The 21106-nt window shown below is 41.2% G+C and overlaps 1 protein-coding gene across 3 annotated transcripts in view; it reads left to right on the top strand.

Annotated features, from left to right (window-relative positions):
* The window catches only part of Fmo4 (flavin containing monooxygenase 4), a 58874-nt gene that overhangs the window by 27849 nt on the left and 9919 nt on the right, over positions 1-21106 (top strand). Inside the window, exons 1-6 of one of the 3 annotated variants that reach the window (XM_023710273.1) lie at positions 4401-4642; positions 4730-4888; positions 8722-8863; positions 11203-11391; positions 12325-12487; positions 20847-20989. In XM_023710273.1, the coding sequence (XP_023566041.1) occupies positions 8732-8863; positions 11203-11391; positions 12325-12487; positions 20847-20989 (627 nt within the window). In that variant the 5' untranslated portion in view covers positions 4401-4642; positions 4730-4888; positions 8722-8731. Of the gene's footprint in view, positions 1-4400; positions 4675-4729; positions 4889-8721; positions 8864-11202; positions 11392-12324; positions 12488-20846; positions 20990-21106 lie in introns of those variants that run through there. The other 2 variants (XM_004626913.2, XM_023710274.1) reach the window with 2 other exon arrangements.

Below are 21106 nucleotides of genomic sequence, written 5' to 3'. Positions count from 1 at the left end.
AGGTCCTGCTTTACCTTGGTCTTAACCATCCAGCAGAAAAGTATAAAAACGAAATATAAGAAGTAAAGCCATGGTGTTATGTTGAGCTGCAGGGGACTCAGGTCAACAATTTCTGACACTGCCAGTCAAGTGGAAGACCCAATACTATTATGGGCTACTGGACTCTTTTAGAATATTTTGTTGAATTTATACACCTATAATATTCAAATAATGGAACTTAACAAAAAAAGGGGATACGGATGAATGTCCATTTTGTATCTCTGTATTCAAGGTAATTAGGATAGATATATGGTTACATTCTCTTAATGAATAGGGGGATTTGTTCTAATGGTGTTTGTAAATAGAATATCATGTTTGCATCTTGTACAGCAATTAACCACTAGGAAGAATGTATGCAATGTGTTAATTATTGAAACTATCCTACCAATTTGATTTGAAACTGTCCAATTGCTATTTGTTTATCAATAAAATTATGAAAAAAAAGAAAAGAAATCACTGAAGAGTGGTAAGAGCAGACCTGGGACAAAGCAAGGACTTTTTAAATTCATCTTCTACCATTGATTCAGAATAAAACTTTAGACTATTAAAAAAAAAAAAGTCTGTAGAAGGTTTTGTTTTTGTTTTTGTTTTTGTTTTTGTTTTTGTTTTTCTCCGAATGCCTTCAGGGCAGGTTTGGCTGGCTTGAGTTGTGGAGATGCAACCACAGCAACCTGAGCCTGACTGCTTTGTTGAAGCTGCCACTTAAAGAACTGAGCTAAGGGACAGGCCCCCAAAAAGTCTGCAACATATGTATTATTGTATGTTGCCCTGTTTCTTTGTTTCTGATTTTTGTTCTTGCTTTGCTTTTACTTTTCAAAAAAAAAAAAATTAAATTAAAAAAGAAAGAAACTACTCAGAGTCTGGGCAAGGTGGTGCATGCCTGTAATCCCAGCACTGGGGAGGCTGAAAACAGGAGGATCGCTAGGAGTCCAAGCTGAATAATGAGACCCTGTACCAAATACATAAACTTAAAAAAGAAAGAAAGAAAGAAAAGAAGGAAGAAAGATGGAGCTCAGAAAATGTCCCTAGACACAAAATGTCAGATCCTCTGCTATATTTGCGTCTATGCCTTATTGGAGAGAATAAAAGTGCTGGCTGCTCCACTGCATTGTACTACTGCCGCCTCCAAAACCATTCTTTCTGTGCCCTAGGTGACCATCTAAGAATAACTTGTCTCCTTCTCAAACTCAGTTTACTAGCACCCCCTGCTGACCCAATCTAAAGGATGACTCTACAAATTCCTTGCAAATCCTGAACTTTAAAATCACACTTTTGGATTAGAAGACCGCAGACCTAGAAAAACATACACACCTAAACTACATCCTCCTTTTCAACAGCTGCTGAGAGGATGCAAGAGATTAAGAGAAAGGCCACAGAGATTGAATACGCATTTCTCCAGAGGTGATGTATGCCCCCCCCCCCCAGGCAGCAGCACGCATCATCACCCATCCTGGCAGCTGTGCTCACAGCCAAATGCAATCAAGAGCAAGGCTGCCTCACCTCCCACCTGCTAAGATAGCTATTACCAATAAGGAATACAAAGGTAACAGTACTGGCCAGTACACAGGAAAAATGAAACTGTGGTGGGAATGTAAAATGATAAAACCAACATGAGAAACAGTACAGTCCTCACAAAATTTCAAATACTACTACCATATGATCCAGCGCCCCTCTTCTGAGTATATATGCAAAAGAATTTAAATCAGAGTCTCCAAGACATATATCAATTCCCATATTATTTGCAGCATTATTCCCAATAGCCAGGACAAGGACTCACCCTAAATGCCTGTCAATAAACAAATGGATAAAGAAAAGGCAACATTAGCATACAGCAGAATGTTGTTCAGTCTTTTTAAAAGAAGGAAATCATGCTGTTCTCAGGCACTTGGGTAAACCTGTGCAACATTATGCTACATGAAATAAACCAGTCCCAGAAGAACAAAAGTGGGAGTTGCCAGAGGCTGGGTAGTGGGAAGTTTTCTTTTTCTCTTTTTTTTTTTCTTTCTTTTGTTTTGTGAGACTATGTCTTGCTATGCAGTTCAGGCTGACCTTAAACTCACTAGGTAGCACAGGCTGGCCTGGAACTCACAACAATCCTCCCGCTTCAACTCCCCAAGTGCTGGGATTATAGGCATGCACCATCACACCCAGTGAATGGGTGTAAACTTTCAATTTTGCAAATAAAAAAGATCAAAGGATTGTTTGTACAATGTGCTAACCATAGTTAATAATGCTGTGTTGTGTGCTTAAAAACTTAAGACAGTAGATCTCATGTTGTGTTTTCTTACACATACACACATGCACATGTGCACACACAAATATAATGAGGATGCATTTGGAGGGCACGCCTACTCCCTTCATCGTGGTGATAATTTCACTGTGTATCTACATATCAAATTGTATATAGTAGATTTGGGCAGTTTTTTGTATCACAACTATACTTCAATAAAGCTACTTTAAAAAAAAATAATGCAGGGCTGGGGACATAGTGTAGTGGTCTAAACGCCTACCTGGCAACACAAGGACCCAGGTTCTATCCCTGGTACTGAATGCCAGCCCAGAAACCAGAGGCATGCCATGCAGGCCACTAAAATGGGGTGTGATGACACATACCTGTCATCCTAGTGCTGGGAAGGATGATAAAGGAGGAGCATTATGAATCCAACCCGCATAGCAAGACCCTGTACCAAATAAAAAAATGATTTCTTTCTTTTTTTTTTTTTTTTGCTCCGAATGCCTTCAGTGCAGGTTTGACTGGCTTGAGTTGTGGGGATTGAAACACAGCAACCTGAGCCTGACTGCTTTGTTGAAGCAGCCACTTAAAGAGCTGAGCTAAGGGGCAGACCGCCCCCCCAAAAAAAAATGATTTCTTTAAAATAAAAAATCAAGTTGTGTACTGGCAAAGATTTAACACCTGGTTCAGAGAAGGGGGGAGGTGAAGCCAATTGTACTGCTAGTCAATTTCCATTTTTTAAACATTCCCCCCAAGCAGCAGGGAGGGCAACGCATTATACCTGTAGTTCTGGCACTCTGAAAAGTGGCGGCAGGAGGGCCCCAAGTTTGAGCCCAAACTGATCATCTTAGTGAGACCTGTCTCCAGACTGAGATGCGGCTTAGTGTGAAGGCTTGGGCCCGCTCTCCAGCACCACCGTCACCCCCCTCAGGCCATTGGCCACTCCCAATGTCTATGGTACTAGTGAACCTAGGAGAGATGCTCCCAGTATCTCTATACAAGCCAGCACCACCACACCATCACGAAGTTTTTGAGCCCATTGGGGAAATTTGACAGTGGAGTTTGTATGGGATTATACTATTAAATTGTATAGATTTTCTCACATGTCGTAGCGCCACTGTGACTGTGCGAGTGCATGCCTTTTCTTGTGTGATATATGCTGAAATCAGGATGGCACCCTGGGGGTTGCAGCTTACTCTACATGTTTGGCAAAAGGAAATGTGCAGGAACAGAGAAAGAGAAAAAGAGAAGGTGCCAGGAGCTTCCTAGATGGTAATTCATATTACTCCAGTCCTGAGAATATGAGGGAGGGATACATCAGTATTCACTGATGAAAACTGTCCCTAACAGTCCCTAAATATCTTCTGTAGCCAAGATATTTTTTCGAAAGAAAGACAGTATTTCATTACCAACAGCAGATTTCGTGCTAAAACTGGATTAGCAAATTCTAATGTAAGAGTCTGAAATACTGGGCTCAAGCTCTCTAACTGCAGCATTTATCTGACTGAAGAGGCCGAGCTGTGCGTTCTGGTCAGATCCGGGCCATTTTCTTCCTTTCTATCAGAAACCGTTCAATGAACCATGTTGGAAAATGCTGCTAAACGTAAAACCTGAGATGGCCTGCTATGTTAGCGTCGAAGGATTTAGTGGAAAAAAATTAAAAAAATATTAATACTTAATATTATTTTACCATCGTTGCTCCTTTCTGTGCCCCAGGTGAATACCTAAGAATAATTTCATGCTTGCTAAAACACAATATACCACCTCCCTCTGCCCACCCAATCTGAAGGATGATACTGCTTTTATTCCTTATAAATCCAGAATACTAAAGTCACACTTTTGGAAGAGAAAACCTCAGACAGGTCACCCGCAGCCTTTTCTCTTGTGGACAGCTCCTGCGACCATTCAGAGGCTAAGGCACAGGAGTTTGAAGCTTCCAGAAGCAGCCTGCCTCCCCGGGAGGCCTGCGCTTCGGCGCCCTCTCCCGGCCACAATGACAAAAGCATGCCTCATCACGTGTCTCCCTTCCACTTTGGGCCTTCGCCCTAACTCTGACGTTTAGGAGGGTGGGGAGAGAGCAGGAGTCACTTCTTCCCAATCAGGAAGCTGTGCTCTGGCTGATCCAGCAGCCCTGCCTGCAGACCCCGGAAGTATCAACATCTGCTTCAGACGCAACTATTTTTCCCCAGAGAGAATACGTCTGTCACCTGTGTGCCAGGAGGAGCCAGTGGTGCTGCTTCGAAAGCGAAAGCACCTTGACCGAATCAGTGTGCTGTTTATTTTTCTTTCAAACCAAGGAATTTAGATTTCAAACTTTTGCGTTTGTTTGTTTAAAGGCAAGCAGTATCTTTGGATTTTTGGTTTTGAGAAGTAAGTGTGGGTGTCTGCTCTCTGCTGACAAGGTGAGTGTTCTGGTCTTTTATAAAGTTGAAATGTTTCCGGAAAATGCTTTTGCAGACTCGAAAGGCTCCCTCTCCCTGGACTGGGAATTGCTTAAAGAGGACCGTGATTGTCTTCTGGATCCTCTCGATTGGGTAAAACCAACAGCGTCAAGCAAAGAATTGGGAAGCAAAGGGAAATTATGAAGGAATAAAGTTACCTTCATCTGCAAGAAGGTCAGTGAGAATGACAGAATCACAGTCATTCATGACTGCATTCACTCCTGACTTCATCTCATGAATGAAATAATACCAGGCACTGGGAGAGCCAAAATACTCCACAGAGTGCACGATAGGAAATACTGTGACAATATAAAAGCATTAGTGGGTTTGTGATAAGAAACATTAGCTGACTAACTTCCAAACCCAAATCATAACTGATTACAGTCTATGATTTGCAAGTCATCAATGTCTTTCTGGGTCTCCAAACTGATTGCAAGTTAGTTAGCTAAGGGGGTGAGGGGGAGGCAAGCACTTATTCCACTAAGCTATCTCCCCAGGCTCTCAAAGAGCTTGAACCCACCTCGCCTGTTCCCAGCTCTTCACAACTGTAGTCTTCCCTCCCACCTTTGAATTCATGATTTCATTTTATGTTTTGGCATCAATTAATTGCTACTCAGATCCAAGAAAAACCTTTTCGAGCTAAAAAGGAAAGAAACAGAAATTTTAACTCTCTATTTAATGGAAAAAGTAGCATAGAGAAATGAAGAAAATTTCCCTTCTGCACAGGGGTTTATAGAAGCAGAACAGGGGACTCAGAACTCTCCACTTCCGGTTGGCTCACAACCTGTCCTTGCTGGTTTAAAGCGCATTTTAATATGGTTGTCCCCATTCAGAAATTCATGGGCTCTGAGTATAGATTAACTTTAAAACGTACAACTTCCCAGTTATGTCTACTGCCTGTATAATCTCTCATATTTAAAAACCAAGGTGTTTCTTCTCAGTCCTTTTTTATCCCAACAGCCCACTCCAGACAGAGCCAAAGGGAGTCTGCAAAGGTTTGTACCCAAGCATGCTGTGGTGTAGGTCTGAGTACCTGGGACCTCTGCTTGTCAGCCTCTGTCTGCACAGCAGTGTTCTTAAGGGATGTCACTGTTACCTTCATTTTCTTTCTCTCTTTTTTTTTTTTTTTTTAACTTCTAATGCATTATTACTTTTGGGGGCCCTGCCCCTTAGCTCAGTTCTTTAAGTGGCTGCTTCAACAAAGCAGTCAGGCTCAGGTTGCTGTGGTTCGATCCCCAAAATTCAAGCCAGTCAAACCTGCCCTGAAGGCATTCTGAGCCAGCCTGGGGGGGCGGGAATCCTTCTAACATTTTAAAGGGGGCCTGCCCCTTAGCTCAGTTCTTTTTTTTTTTTTTTTTTTTTTTTTTAGCTCAGTTCTTTAAGTCGCTGCTTCAACAAAGCAGTCAGGCTCAGGTTGCTGTGGTTTGATCCCCAGGACTCAAGCCAGCCAAAAAAAAAAAAACCTTTCTGCGTTATTACTTTTGTTCAGTAGCTGCATCTTGATCATCTGTTCCCTTAGGGGTAACCAACGCACATCTGTTGCATGAATTTGCTTCCTGCCAACCCATTCCTTTCACCACATGGCCCACCTTCCCAATGCACTTAACAACCATTCAGTTTGTGTTGTCACAAACATAAAGCCCGGCAGAGATCTCCCAATTAGAAACCTTCACTTAGTGGCCAGAACTTCAAGTAGAGTTTGAATCGGGGGAAGCTGTTTCTTTCAGATTAGAAACTGAGTGGACCTCCTGTTCCTCAGCTCAAGAAAACCCACAGGCTCCTGGCCTATGTTCCCAATGATATGATGTAATTTATCAGTATGTTTTGTCTTTTCTAGGGAGAAGGTAAAGAAAGAAGGGAACAACGACATAACTAGAGAATGAACTAAATAATAATACTTATAATAAATAAGTATTGTTTGATAGTTACTTTTATGTAAATAACACCAGCTAGTTTTATACGCCCACAATCCTTTAACATGGTTCTTCTCTCATATTCCGAATGACATGTCTAGACTTCCAGTACTTTTCTCAGGCTCATCACATGAGTCAGTAGCAGACACAAACTTCAAACCCAGTTTTGATGACACTAAAGCTCATTCTCTTTCCAGACTACCTGGCTCTCTAAAATAAAAGGACTCCCAGATAAACTAAAAGGCAGAGGTATAAACTTGGCAGTTGAAGATAGTACGACAATCTCAACCTCCTAAGTCACAAGGATGGCTGAGAATATAGATCAGTGGCATAAGTGCCTGCCTGGCAAGTGCAAGGTCCTGAATTTGATCCCCAGTACCATAAATAAATAAATAAATAAATAAATAAATAAATATCACTTGAAAATGCCTGACTCTCGGTGCAAGTCGCCAGCATGGTAGACTCCAAGGAAGTCTGAGGGCTCAGAAGACCTTCCTGCCCTCAATAGTCAGTGACTTTATTTGCTCCTGCCCCTGGAGCTTCTTTTTTTTTTTTTCCTGGTGGAACCGGGGATTGAACTCAGGTCCTTGCGCTTGCCGGGGAAGCCCTTATTCCACTGAGCCATCTCCCCAGCCCCCCCTCCCCAACTTCTTATCTGATTCCAAGGAAAGCTGTCAAGTCACAGGGACAGATTTCCAAATGCGCAGTGGCAAACCTGAGCAAAGGTGAAGGAAGAGGCTTAGTGACAAGTGACAGGACACCCACAAATCTCAGGCGAGGCTTAGTGACAGGAAGCCCACCAAATCTCAGGCTCTTGAACTAACAGCACAGTCATATCCTGGTGCCAGAGCCCAAATCCCTCCTTCAAGGCAGACTCTTCCTCTCCTTAGTCTTTGGTTATGATAAAGGATGATGCTATTTTTCCCACTTGCTGGTGCAAGAAACTCAATATGTATTTACTCTCTTGATTCCCTGAGGTAAATACCATGCTAAGTGACACATCACTATAGAAACCATGTGGGAGTTACACAGCTACATCTCTCCTCAAAAAAAAGAAAGAAAAAATTATATCTTCAAACCCAAAGTCAAATGATTTAGATATATTTTATGACACAAATACTTTGAGGCTGATTATTGTTTGTATATTTTCCAAATTGGGCAAGACTCTGGAGAAAACAACACTTACAACTAAATGCCCTTGGCATCTCCAAAGGCTCAACATGACGGAAACTTGATTTACTGAAATTACATGAGTATTCCTCCTGATCAGACAAATACTATACAGAGATTTGGGGAAGGATAAAGTTGGAAAAAACCCAGAACCTGACTCTGAGTGCCCCTGACACATACTGACAAGTGTAGGCGTCAGCCTTTCTGCTTGAACTCTCTTAACTCCGGCATGTCCACATGACTTTCCTTGGGGACTCTGTTCTGGTCAGTCAGCCTTTGGCCTGGACAAAGGTAAGAACCCCAGCCCTGCATGACATTAGTGTCCTCACTGCACTGCTGGACATGGGCAAGCTTAGTTATTATTTTGGGCCATGGAGGTGTTGGATAAAAGCTAAACTTTTTATTGACTACAATTCCTAGAATTCAGAGAGACAAGTTGATAGCACAAGAGCCCATTGATCCTGAGGGCATCTAGCCCCAGAAGCTTCAGCTACTGGCCAGAGTGGATGATAATAATAATTGCTACCTTTAATTGAAACTCACTACGTAGCAAACATACTTCTAAAATCCCTCCAATGTACGTGAGTCATTTAGTCTTCAAAACTAATCCTTAAAAGTATATAATTATCATGGTCCTTCTTCCTATTATCATTATTATCCCCATTTTACTGGAGAGGAAAACAAGGCACACAGAAGATAAAAAATTAGTCCCCTATTGCACAGCTTATTGATCATGAATAGGTCATGAAGCTACACTTAAACCAAAACAGTGTGCTCTGAGAACCTGCATTTTTAGGGAAAATGTGACTCAGCCTCCCCTCCAAGGTGGAAGGAAAGGATTTCTAGCCCTGCCTAAGTCCACTCCTGTGGCCAGGCTCTGTCCCAACCTTGTGATGTAAAGCAGTGCTGCTTGTCCTTTTCTCACAGAGCATCCCATGGCCAAGAGAGTCGCAGTGATTGGAGCTGGGGTGAGCGGCCTGTCCTCCATCAAATGCTGCTTGGATGAGGAGCTGGAGCCCACCTGCTTTGAGAGAAGCGATAACTTCGGGGGACTCTGGAAGTTTTCAGTGCGTGCCTTACCTGTACCCATCCCCATCTGTCATGATCTGGCCAGTCGCTCTGTTTCTGCTCAATTGGGTGGCTTCAGCCTGCCTCGGTGGCCAAGTCAGGGAGGGGCCCACAGCAGCCAAAGGAACGTGTGCATGGTGCAGTGGTGCGTGGCACTGCGGTGTGCATGTCACTGTGCAGCTGCAGCCTGAAAAGTGGGGAGTCACCAGAACAGGCAGACCTGGTCAGGAGTCTGAGAAGATAAAAGAAGGAGTTAAGCCTGACAGGCAAACACAGGAAGTTTATGGCAATTTCTGGACCATGGACATAGTTAAAGTAACAGAGTGCTACATCAGTAGAGCTGAACAGCATGGTGAATATGGAGTACATTACACTGAGGGAGAATGTATATTGGCATCGGGGAGAGGAGGTCCAGCCCCAAACTTTTGTTTAGGTCTTCAGAAAGACAACTAGCAATGATGCAGGACCCCAGACTTAAGTCTGGTAGGTGGGGAAGAGTTTTCACAATATCAGAATAGAAAAACTCAGGAACTGAGCAGTTCTTCTTCAAAGGAGAATATAAAGTAGATAGGAACGGTCCTGGTTGGGCCAGCCGTTGGTGCCCTGAGTATCAGCGAAGAGACCAGGAAGCGGTGCAGTACCACCTGCCTCCGGCCAGGACTGGTCCTCGGCCAGGACTGGTCAAGGCAGCAAGGAACGTCGGGAACGAAGGGTCCTGCCCCGGTGAGGGGATAAGAAGGTGTCAGGTGAGGGAATCCAGGCAGAAAGAGCACCAAGAGCTTCAGGGGGACGGAAGAGCAGCACCCATTCAGCCTGTGTGAATGCGGAAAGCTCCTGTGAGAAAGATCGCGCTTGCTGAATCTCGGAATGATGGCGAAGAGAATACAGTAAGCTGAAGTACACAGACAGGAGTAGCAGTACCCAAGGGCCAGAGCGCCCTCGAAGGAAGATAAAACTTTTTTTCTCATTTCCTGTGAGCTTCATGAAGTAACTAAAACTCAGTGTGCTAATAAACATTGAATCTAGTTTATGTAGCTTCCGCTATGCTTTAAACTGCAGTTGGTTTAATTCGTTTCTCCTATTCTAAAAGTTTTCTGAATTTTAGAAAATAATATTGAACTAAACAAAATGAAAAATACAAATTATAGAAATAATACCCACAGCTTAGTACTATTCAAATGAGGGTGTAATTTCTTCCAGTCACATAGACTCTATACACGATGGTAATATTAATTTGCATTCATTGAGCGTGTACATATCTTTTCTCCTGATGAGACACAGTGGTACATAAGACATAGGAACCCAAACCTCTTTCTAGTGTAGTGGAAAAAGAAAGAACAAAGAGATCATTGCAGTTAAATATCATCAGTTTTGTGAAGGAAGACCAGAGTGCATTGAGCCACAACAATAGCCTAATGCAGGTCTCCTAGGTAACGAAAAAGTTCTTGAGGAAGCTGAGAGCTAAGGAAAAGACTTGGAGGAGATTAGTTTCAGCCACAAGAAATTCACTGAAGCCTTGGATGTATACATTTTTGTTGTGTTTTCTTTTGAGCAGTGGAGATCAAAACCATACAATAGTTCAAAGACCGTAGGAGAAAAGAGGTAACCAGTGGACGATGCTTCTTTCCTAAACCCTGGGATAGGATGGGGAGGAACAGGCCCAAGAGAGGATGTAGATTAGAGAGGGATTTGTTTGTCCTTAAAATTAGTCTTCAGGGGGCTGGTGAGATGGCTCAGTGGTCTAAAGCACCTACTTAGAACAAGCTTAGCAAAGCACAGGGACCACGGTTCAATCCCCCAGCACCACATGCCAGCCAGCCCCGCCCCCTGGTGGGCTGAGCTGGCCACACACATACACACACACAAATAAATAAAATTTTTTTAAAAATTAATCTTCAGTATTTTAAGGAATTGTGGAAAGGAGCCCACATGGGGGAGGGGTATGGGTTGGAAATATACATAGATAATAATCACAAAAATCAGCAAAAAGTTGCCCGAGAGGATACAAAGAGGATGACATCAAGAGCATGAGGGATAAAGTGGGCATGGAAAAGAGGAAAGAAAAGGGTCTTAGACCCTGCGTTCATAAAATCAGTTAAGGGTAATATAGTCTTCAGGATACCTATTAAATTTCATTAGCTTTTCCAGGGTTTGGGGAAGATTATTTAATTACTCCAATCTCTCTAGTGAGTTCCTTTCCTTATACCAAGAGGACCTAATATTGAATTTTCTGGAAGTCTGTAAAATGACAAGAAAAACTCTGCCCCAAAACCTCCCAGAGCTGTCAGGAGTCCCTAAGTCCTGCTCCACCCTGTCACTACCTCTCCTCTCACCACAGGAAGATTCCAAGGATGGAATGACCAGGGTCTACAGATCATTAGTGACCAATGTCTGCAAGGAAATGTCATGCTATAGTGACTTTCCCTTCCGAGAAGATTATCCCAATTTCATGAGCCATGGGAAATTTTGGGACTATCTCCAAGAATTTGCTGAGCACTTTGGTCTCCTCAAATACATTCATTTTAAGGTAAGATACTTCATATTATGGAAGGTTACTTATTGGGGCCTGAGCTACTCAGCAACCCAATGGAAACAGGAGTTTAAGGTAAATTTTTCTTAATTTTTATTGCCACATGAATAATAAAGTCTCATTACTCCTACTACTTATGTTTGACTCATAAATCATTAACGTAGTGAATTTCCAGATTCCTTTTCTACATACTAAACTATCATTGAGAGCAAAATTATTTTTCTTGGAGGAAAGAAAACATAATTTTGGGGGCTGGTGAGCTGGCTCAGTGGTCTAAAGCACCTACTTAGAACAAGCTAAACTAAGCAAAGCACTGGGTCCATGGTTCAATCCCCCAGCACCACATGCCAGCCCACCCCGCCCCCTGGTGGGCGGAGCTGGCCACACACACACCACACACACACACACACACACATAAAAAAAAAAGAAAACATAATTTTGTTTATGAAACCCATTGATAGTGACTGTAATCCCAGCACTTGGAAAGCTAAGGCAGGAGAATCTTTGCAAATTCGAGGCCAGCCTAGGCTATAAAGTGAGTTCAAGGTCAACCTGAACTGCATAGTAAGATCCTGTCTCAAAAAGAAATTAAAAAAAGAAAAGAAAAGAACAAAACCCACTGGGAAAAAGTGACTAGAAGTGCGAGTCACAGAAATTGTAATAAGGGGGCATTACAACTGATTTCCTTCTCACCAAGAATAAAAATTGATTCCATTAAAATGATTCAGGTATCATAGGTTCTAATCTGTATATTCCTATCTTTGAGAGTTTGCACAAGTTTATTAATTTTTATGGAGAATAGGAAAGCTTATTTATGGACCTCCTATTGTAGGACTTGGTGTACTTTAAAAAACAGGCAAGTACTGTATCAGTCATTATGTGAGGTTCAAAGGTTTTGGTATAAAGCAAGTGTTTGTCCTTTACTTGTAGACTACTGTGTGCAGTGTAACAAAGTGTCCAGACTTCTCTGAAACTGGGCAGTGGAATGTTGTCACAGAGACAGAGGGCAAGCACACCAGTGCTGTCTTTGATGCTGTCATGATTTGCACTGGACATTTCCTGAGTCCCCACTTACCTTTGGAGTCCTTCCCAGGTGAGTCATTCCTGCTGGAGACCTTGCCCACCCTATTGGGAGATTCTGGAAGAAAATGTACTAATTTGCAATTGGAAACTTCCCCATCATTGTATACAACTTCATGTTTACTCTCAGGAATGCCACCTGCAAATTTACATTGAATGGTACAAAGTACTACATAGATTCCAGATCGTACTATTTATTTGTACTAATGTTTTTGCTGAAGCTTAACTTGCATGTCTAATTCAAGTTTACTGATTAAAGAAGGCTCCAAACTATCACATCTGTAATAGGTAAAAGTAAAACCCAGGTTTTGAATTTGGAGACTGAATGGAGAGTCAGATGAATCCAGAGTGACCAGTAATTCAAGGATGTGAAGGAAGAGAGAGTATAAGGGAGCTCTACACGGGGGTTTTTGTTTCTTTTTTCTGCAAAGCTTTATTCCAGAGGGGCTCAGTCCTTTTGGCAGCTGCCTTCCTCATGGAAGGAAACGCTTCCTCTTGGTGCAGATGTGTGTCTCCACCCTTTTCTTTTCTTTTCTTTTCTTTTTTTTTTTTTTTTTTTTTTTTGCAGAACCGGGGATTGAACTCAGGCCCTTGCACTTGCCAGGCAAGTGCTTATTCTACTGAGCTATCACCCCAGCCCCACTCACCCTTTTCTTGATGAACTTGAGTGTGCGCTTGTCCTTGGAGACCTTGAGCAGCTCCATGGCATGCCACACATAGGGGGCAAAGCCGCACACCTCCCAGATCATGTCCTGCACAAACTTGGTGATTTTGGTGAGGCATCTGCAACAGCAGCTGTGCCTCAGTTTGCTCACATTCTTAGTCATTTTGTGGCCCTTGTTGAGGCCCATGGCCATGGGATAGTGGAGGGCCATGGCTACTGTTCTTCGATGGTTGCTGTGGTGGAAGTTAAACAGGGTTTTAAAAGGGAGTAACCCAAGTTATACTTGTGAAGGAACATATTTTCAAAATAGCTACCACAATAATAACCCATCACTCCTCTTAGATGAGTGCTATCCATAAAATGAGTTTTAGAAATTCTCTTCTAAAAATACTTTTGACTTCAACAGCATATTCTTAACATGACTGGCAAATCTTCCTATTTTGAGGTCAAAACTGATTACTTGGAAAGATGAAATTTACTCAAATTGAACTTTGCAGAAAATAGAATTAGTCAAATGAAAATTATTGGGCTGTAGTAAAACTACTCTTCTGCCTCTTACTTATGGCTGTAAAGGCAAATAAGTAAGTGAAATTTTGAAATTGTTTTGAGTGATAGAAGGAACTTATAAGGAAGGAAGACTGTCAAAAATAAAACTTTCAAAAAAAAAGGAAATTTTCAGACTTTTGCAAGAAAAATCAAACAAATCTTTAAATTAATCATAAATATATAGAATATCATGTTCCAAAATATTTATAAGAATCAAATGAAGAGAGCTGGAGAGATAGCTCAGTAGAATAAGCGCTTCCCAGGCAAGCGCAAGGGCCTGAGTTCAATCCCCAGTTCTGCCAAAAAAAAAAGAATCAAATGAAGGGGTCAGAGAGATAGCTCAGTAGAATAAGTGCTTGCCTTGCAAGCATGAGGACCTGAGTTCAATTACTGGTTCCAAAAAAAAAAAAAAAAGAATCAAATGAAGATTCCATCTTTTTTTTTTTTTTCAGAACCGGGGATTGAACTCAGACCCTTGCACTTGCTGAGGAAGCACTTATTCTACTGAGCCATCTACCCGGCCCCTTCCATCCATAATTTTGCAAGAAGCAGTATTATAAGTGATGGTAGAGCTTCAGGCTTGCTGCTGGCCTGGGGACTACAGGAACATATAACCACCTTCTGCAGTAATGTTTCTTTTTTGCGGGCCAGTCAAATAGCTCAGCAGATTAAAGCACCTGCTTAGGTAGACGCAGGGGCCAGGGGTTCAGTCTCCGGGGCTGCTGTGCCAGCCCTGTCCCCAGAGCATGCTGAGATGGCAATTGACACAGGGTGTGGTGGCACACCTGTAATCCCAGCACCTGGAAGGCTCTAAATAGAAGAATCACTATGAGTCTAGTCTAGGCAGTGAGACCCTGTAGACCCTGTCCTAAATACAAAAAAAAAGATTCTTCTTCTTTTTGGCCAGCTCAGCCCACCCTAGGGGCAGGGTGCCAGGACTGGCAAAGCATGTGGTGCTGGGGATCAAACCATAGTCCCTGTCCCTGTGCTTGCCTAAGGGACACTTAGGCAAGGCACTTTAGACAGCTGAGTTATCTCACTGGCCCCTGCAATAATGTTTCTATGGAGAAAATGTGCAGTGAGTCCCAAACTGACTATTGTCAGAGTGTCGTGGTCTGTCACATGCCATGCGGTACACATCGCTTTCAGTGTACATCATACTTTCTCTGTCCCCCATGACCATCATCTGGTCCACTGGACCCATGTATCTTACCCTGACACCCGTAGAAGAAGCTCTCTAGCCAACACAGCCACTATCCCTTTTGTACGCAGTTCCAACAGAAGCCTAATGGCAGTTTGCCGTAGAATCAAAAGGTAAAAGCGGTTTCCTTGAATCGACTTACACTTAGCTCTGTGTCCATGACTCAGTAAATACCACAGCACTTTAAAACTTCTTTTCACCAAATTGTCTAACATCCACGTCCCAGACATTTGAGCCTCACCATTTTGGATCCTCCAGGTCATATGAGACTAAGAAGCTGCTCTCCACACATGTTCTTTGCAAACTCGGCCTAGCTGGCCTTCTATCACTATTCCACGATGACCTAATACTGAGCTTTTAGGAAATCACAGCAGGCAAAGTATATACTGCTGATGCATTTTTTTTTTTATTCCTATGTAAAGTGTTCTTGGCAGCTATTATAAATAGGACTGCTTTCTTGATTTCTTTTTCAAACAGTTGCCATTGGTATAATCAGTACCAACGCTGTGGATGTTTGCTTGTTGATTTTCTGTCCTCAAGTTTGCTGAATTCATTTATTCTTAGTTTTGTTTTGTTTTCAGAATCTTTGGACTTTTCTACATATAAAAGTATGTTATGGACAAACAGTGACAGTTTGACTTCCTCCTGCCCCATGTTGGGTGTCTTTATTTCTTTCTCTTGCATATTTGCTCAGGCTAAGATTTCCAGAATGAATGTTAAATAAAGTGGTGAAAATAGAATCTGTGTCTTGTTTTCAGAATTTAGAGAGAAGCTCTCAGTTTTGTTCTCATTCCATATGATGAAAACTGTGGCCTTGTTATCTACATGCTTTATTATGTTAAATGCTGTTATATGCCTAATTTTTTCAGGGTTTTTAATAATGAAGCCATCTTGAATTTAATCAAATGCCTCTTCTATGTTTGATTAGGTGATTGTATGTGTGGATTTTATCCTTCATCCTATTGATATGTTATGTCGCCTTTATTGACTTGTGATGTTGAACCATCCTTGCATTATCTACCATGAATATCACTTGAGCCCAGCGAATAGTATTTTTAATGTGTTGTTGGATTCAGTTGGCTTATATTTTGTTGATGTTTCTTGCATCTGTATTCATCAAAGATTCTAGTTTGTAGCTTTTTCTTACTGTTGTGTCATAATCTGGTTTTAGTGTCAATTAATATTGACCTTATAGAATTTGTTTGAGAGAATTCTCTTCTCTTCATTTTTTTTAATAATTTAAGAATTGTTGGGTCAGGGATCTATGGCATTGGTACAGCACCTGCCTGACAAGTGCAGGGTAGGTCCTTAGTTCAAGTCCTGATTCCAAAAAGAAAAGAATTGGGCTGGCCAAATAGCTCAGCAGATTAAAACACCTGCAAGCAGGCACAGGGGCTAGGGGTTCAATCCCTGGGCCTGCTGTGCCGGCCCCCTCCCTGTCTCCCCCGGGCACACTGAGATGGCAATTGAGACTAGGTGTGGTGGTGCACGCCTGTAATCCCAGCATTTGGGAGGCTGTAAACAGGCAGATCACTAGAGTCCAATCTAGTAGTTAGACCCTGTAGAGCCTGTAGACCACGTAGACCCTTCCCTAAAATACAAAAAAATTATTAATTATTCTGTACATGTTTGGAAGAATTCAGCAGTGAAGCCATTGTATCTTGGGCTTTTCTTTGGTGACAGACTTTTTATTATTCTTGTAATTTTGTTTTGGTTTTGTTTTTTGCAGAACTGGGAATTGAACTCAGGCCCTTGCACTTTCCAGGGAAGTGCTTATTCTACTGAGCCATCTCCCCAGCGCTCAGACTTTTTATTATTATTTTTTTAAGCCTAGCTGTTTATTTTTTTATTTATTTTTTTTAATTTTATTTATTTGTGTGTGTGTGTGTGTGTGTGTGTGTGGCCAGCTCAGCCCACCAGGGGGCTGGGCTAGCTGGCATGTGGTGCTGGGGGATTGAACCGTGGTCCCCGTGCTTTAACTAAGCTTGTTTTAAGTAGGTGCTTTAGACCACTGAGCCATCTCACCAGCCCCAAGACTTTTTACTATTGATTGAATCTTCTTGCTCATGATTGTCCTGTTCAGGTTCTCTGTTTCTTTTTGTTTTGTTTTGTTTTTTCCATAATTTTATTGATAAACAAATAGCAATGAGACAGTTTCAAATCAAATTGGTAGGACAGTTTCAATAATTAACACATTGCATACATTCCTCCCAGTGGTTAATTGCTGTACAAGATGCGGACATGATATCCTATCTACAAACACCATTAGAACAAATCACTCTATTCATTAAGAGAATGTAACTATATATCTATCTTAATCATTTTGAATACACAGATACAAAATGGACATTCATCTGTATCCCCTTTTTTTGTTAAGTTCCGTTATTTGAATATTATAGATGTGTTAACTCAGCAAAATAATCTAAAAGAGTTCAGTAGTCCATAATAGTATTGGGTCTTCTGCTTCACTGGCAATGTCAGAAATTGTTGACCTGAGTCCCCTATAGCTCAACATAACAGCATGGCTTTACTTCTTATATTTCATTTTTATGCTTTTCTGCTGAGTGGTTAAGACCAAGATAAAGCAAGACCTATGCAACAAGAATTGTAGCTTTTGTTTTTGTTTTTTTTTTGTTTTTTTTTTTTTTACATTTATTTAGTGTGTGTGTGTGTGTGTGTGTGTGTGTGTGTGTGGCCAGCTCAGCCCACCAGGGGGCTGGGCTAGCTGGCATGTGGTGCTGGGGGATTGAACCGTGGTCCCCGTGCTTTAACTAAGCTTGTTTTAAGTAGGTGCTTTAGACCACTGAGCCATCTCACCAGCCCCAAGAATTGTAGCTTTTGGATCTGATAAGGTCAGTCAAATCCCCTCAGGATTTATCCTGAGATCCTGTGCCTCAGATTGTTTGTCAGTGTCAGCCATGTGGATGAGTTATGGCCATTGCTTGACCAATGTGCTCTCTGTGAAAGCCTGAGAGAGTGTTTTCTCTCCATGTGACTCTCCTTAGGCACACTCTACATCATTGATCACTTTCCTCTTTGGCCCCATAATCTCCTTGATCAGAAAATTTGGTACACTACCGAGTTACATGACGTTACAGTACAAGTTCTCATAGGTCCTGAGTCTTGATTGACCTTGGAAGGCTAGGGCCAAAATGTTGGCTTTCCTTACAGCCCTCCTTTTCATCTAATTTTGGTCTGCAAACATAGGTTGTTAACCATCCAGAAGACAAGCTTATTGTTATTACCATACAACTTAGGCTGTTAAGCTTAACCTCATCTGTCTACATATCAAACATCTTAGACATAATATGGAACAGGTATTTTTCATCAAGTATTGAAATGTTGAACTTTAAGTCCCTATGGAATATGATAAAAAAAAAAACCATTTAAAAATTAGAATATATTTTTAAAATAGGCATAAAGAATTATATACTTCTTGGGGCTGGTGAGATGGCTCAGTGGTCTAAAGCACCTACTTGGAACAAGCTTGGCAAAGCACAGGGACCACGGTTCAATCCCCCAGCACCACATGCCAGCCAGCCCCGCCCCCTGGTGGGCTGAGCTGGCCACACACACACACACACACACACACATAAATAAATAAAAATTTAAAAAATTTAAAATAAAAAAAAAGAATTATATACTTCTTATATTTACACATAAGTCCAAAAATCTCACCATATACAATGTTGAAGCAGGACAGTCCCACAATATTCCTTTTCCTATCTTTTGCTTTCATTCACCACCCCCTCTCTATTTCTTTTTTGATTTATCTATTTCTTTCAAGTTATCCAATTTATTGGTGTATAATTGTTCATAATAATCTTTTATAATCATTTTCATTTCTGTGATCAGTTGTAATGTCTCCTTTTTCATCCCCAATATTATTATTTGAATATTCTCTTCTTTTGTCTTAGTCTAGCTAAGGGTTGGTCAGTTTTGTTTATGTTTTTTAAAAACAGCCCTTGATTTCATTGATCATTTCAAGAATTTTTAAGTCTTTTTTTATTTAATTCTGCTCCGATTGTCATTGTTTCTTTTCTTTCTATTAATCTTGGGTTTGATTTGTGATGCTTTTCTAGTGCCTTGTGGGGCAATGATCAGATGTTTGTTTGAGACTCTTTTTGGCGGGGGCATTGCTTGCTATAAAATTCCCAGTGCTGCTTTTCCACAGGTTTTCCTATGCTATACTTTCATTCTCAATTGTTTCAACAGGCTTATTTTTTTATTAATTTTATTGAGAAACAAAGAGCAATGAGATAGTTTCAATAATTAATACATTGCATATTGTTGTCTTTGTAGTGGTTATTCATAGTACAAGATGCAGACATGATATCCTGTCCAAATACTGTTAGTACAAATCTTTTTTCTCATTGAATTAAGAGAGAGTAGCTGTATATCTATCCTATTTTGTATATACAGATCCAAAATGGTCCTTCATTTGTATCCCCTTTTTTGGTTTAGTTTTGTCAGAGATGGGTATTCATTCCATTGCCATTTAAATATTGTAGGTGCATGAATTCAGCAAAATATTCCAATATAGTCCAGTAGTCCATAATAGTAGTGGGTTATCCATGGGACTGGCAGTGTCAGAAGTTGTTGGTTTGAGCCTTTTATAGCTCAGCATGTTAATATGGCTTTACTTTTAACACCACATTATTATACTTTGCTGGATGGCTAAGACCAAGATGAAGCAGACCTATATAACAAGAAATGTAACTTTTGTATCTGCCAAGATCAGTCAGATCCCCTCAGGATTTACCCTGAAACCCTGTACCACAGTTTGCAGATCCTTTGTCAGTGTCAGCCATGAGTCACAGCCATTGCCAATTTGCTCTCTGTGAAAGCCTCAACAGGCTTATAAATTCCCTTCTTAATTTATTCCTTGATCCATTTGTTGTTCCAGAGTAAGTTGTTTAATTTGTATGTAATTGTATAGTTCCCAAGGCTTTTCTTATTATTTCTGACTTTATAGCATTATAGTCAGAAAAAAAAAGATACTTGATATCATTTCAGTTCCTTAAATTTGGTGGAACTTGCTTTCTTGCCTACCTAAAATCCTGGAGGTAGCAGGATTTCCATGTGGCATAGTGAAGAAGGTGTATTGTTTAACTATTCGATAGAATGTTCTTTAGATGCCTGTTCAATACATTTGGGGTAGAGAATAGTTTTTTGGTTTTTTTGTTTTGTTTTGTTTTTTGGCGGAACCAGGGATTGAACTCAGGCCCTTGCGCTTGCCAGGGAAGCGCTTATTCCACTGAGCCATCTTCCTGGCCCCGAGAACAGTTTAATTCTACCATTTCTTTGTTGATTTTCTCTCTGGAATGTCTGTCCATTGATGAAAGAAAAATATTAAAGTCATCTATAATTATTGTACTGGAATATAATTTTCCAGTCAGGTCTCTTAATATTTGCTTGATGTATTTAGATGCTCTGATAGTAGGTGAATATATATTCACAATTGTTACTTTTCCTACTTTTATACTTTGAGATGCTTATTCAATATCTAAAAGAATATATCACATACATGTCTGGATATAAGATTAAAGGGATCATAAGAGAAGTCATGACAGGATATGAAATTTAATATAGGAGGGGTATCATAAGACTAGAAAGAATCTACTTCTTGGTCTGGTTGTTCATGATAGAATATGTGATATTTCTTATTATCTGTAGTAAGTTTGATTTTCCACGTTGATTACTTTAAAAAAAAAAATGCTTATACAGAATGTATGACTTGCAATGTTTTTAACAAGAAAGATGACACTAAATCTGTATCCGAACTCCCTGCATCCCAGGATCATCACTAGCTTGTTTTATGTCCTGTAACTAATGGCAGGGCCAGCACCACAGAGCCGCCGTGTTTCTGGTACTTTCCTTTTTCCACAGACCCTAACCCTGCATGCTGGGGAACCTCAGCTTTAAATAACTCACCTTGTCTGGCCCTCTCCTCCCCTTCAGGAATCCATAAGTTTAAAGGGCAGATCCTGCACAGTCAAGAGTACCGGACCCCGGAAGCCTTTCGGGACAAACGCGTCTTGGTGATCGGCCTTGGGAACACGGGAGGGGACATCGCCGTGGAGCTCAGCCGCACAGCAGCGCAGGTCGGCCTCTCTGAGTCAGGGCGAGCGCTCCACTCTGTGTGCAGGGCTACCGAGAGACGGACCCAAGAGACTCTCGAACACATTGGCGAGTTGCTAAATAACGCTGATGTGGAGTAA

Source organism: Octodon degus, unplaced genomic scaffold (assembly GCF_000260255.1).
Source record: "Octodon degus isolate 3935 unplaced genomic scaffold, OctDeg1.0 scaffold00017, whole genome shotgun sequence".
Classification (NCBI taxonomy): domain Eukaryota; kingdom Metazoa; phylum Chordata; class Mammalia; order Rodentia; family Octodontidae; genus Octodon; species Octodon degus.
Note: the sequence above shows the minus strand (reverse complement) of the source record. Positions and strands in the feature narration are given on the sequence as shown.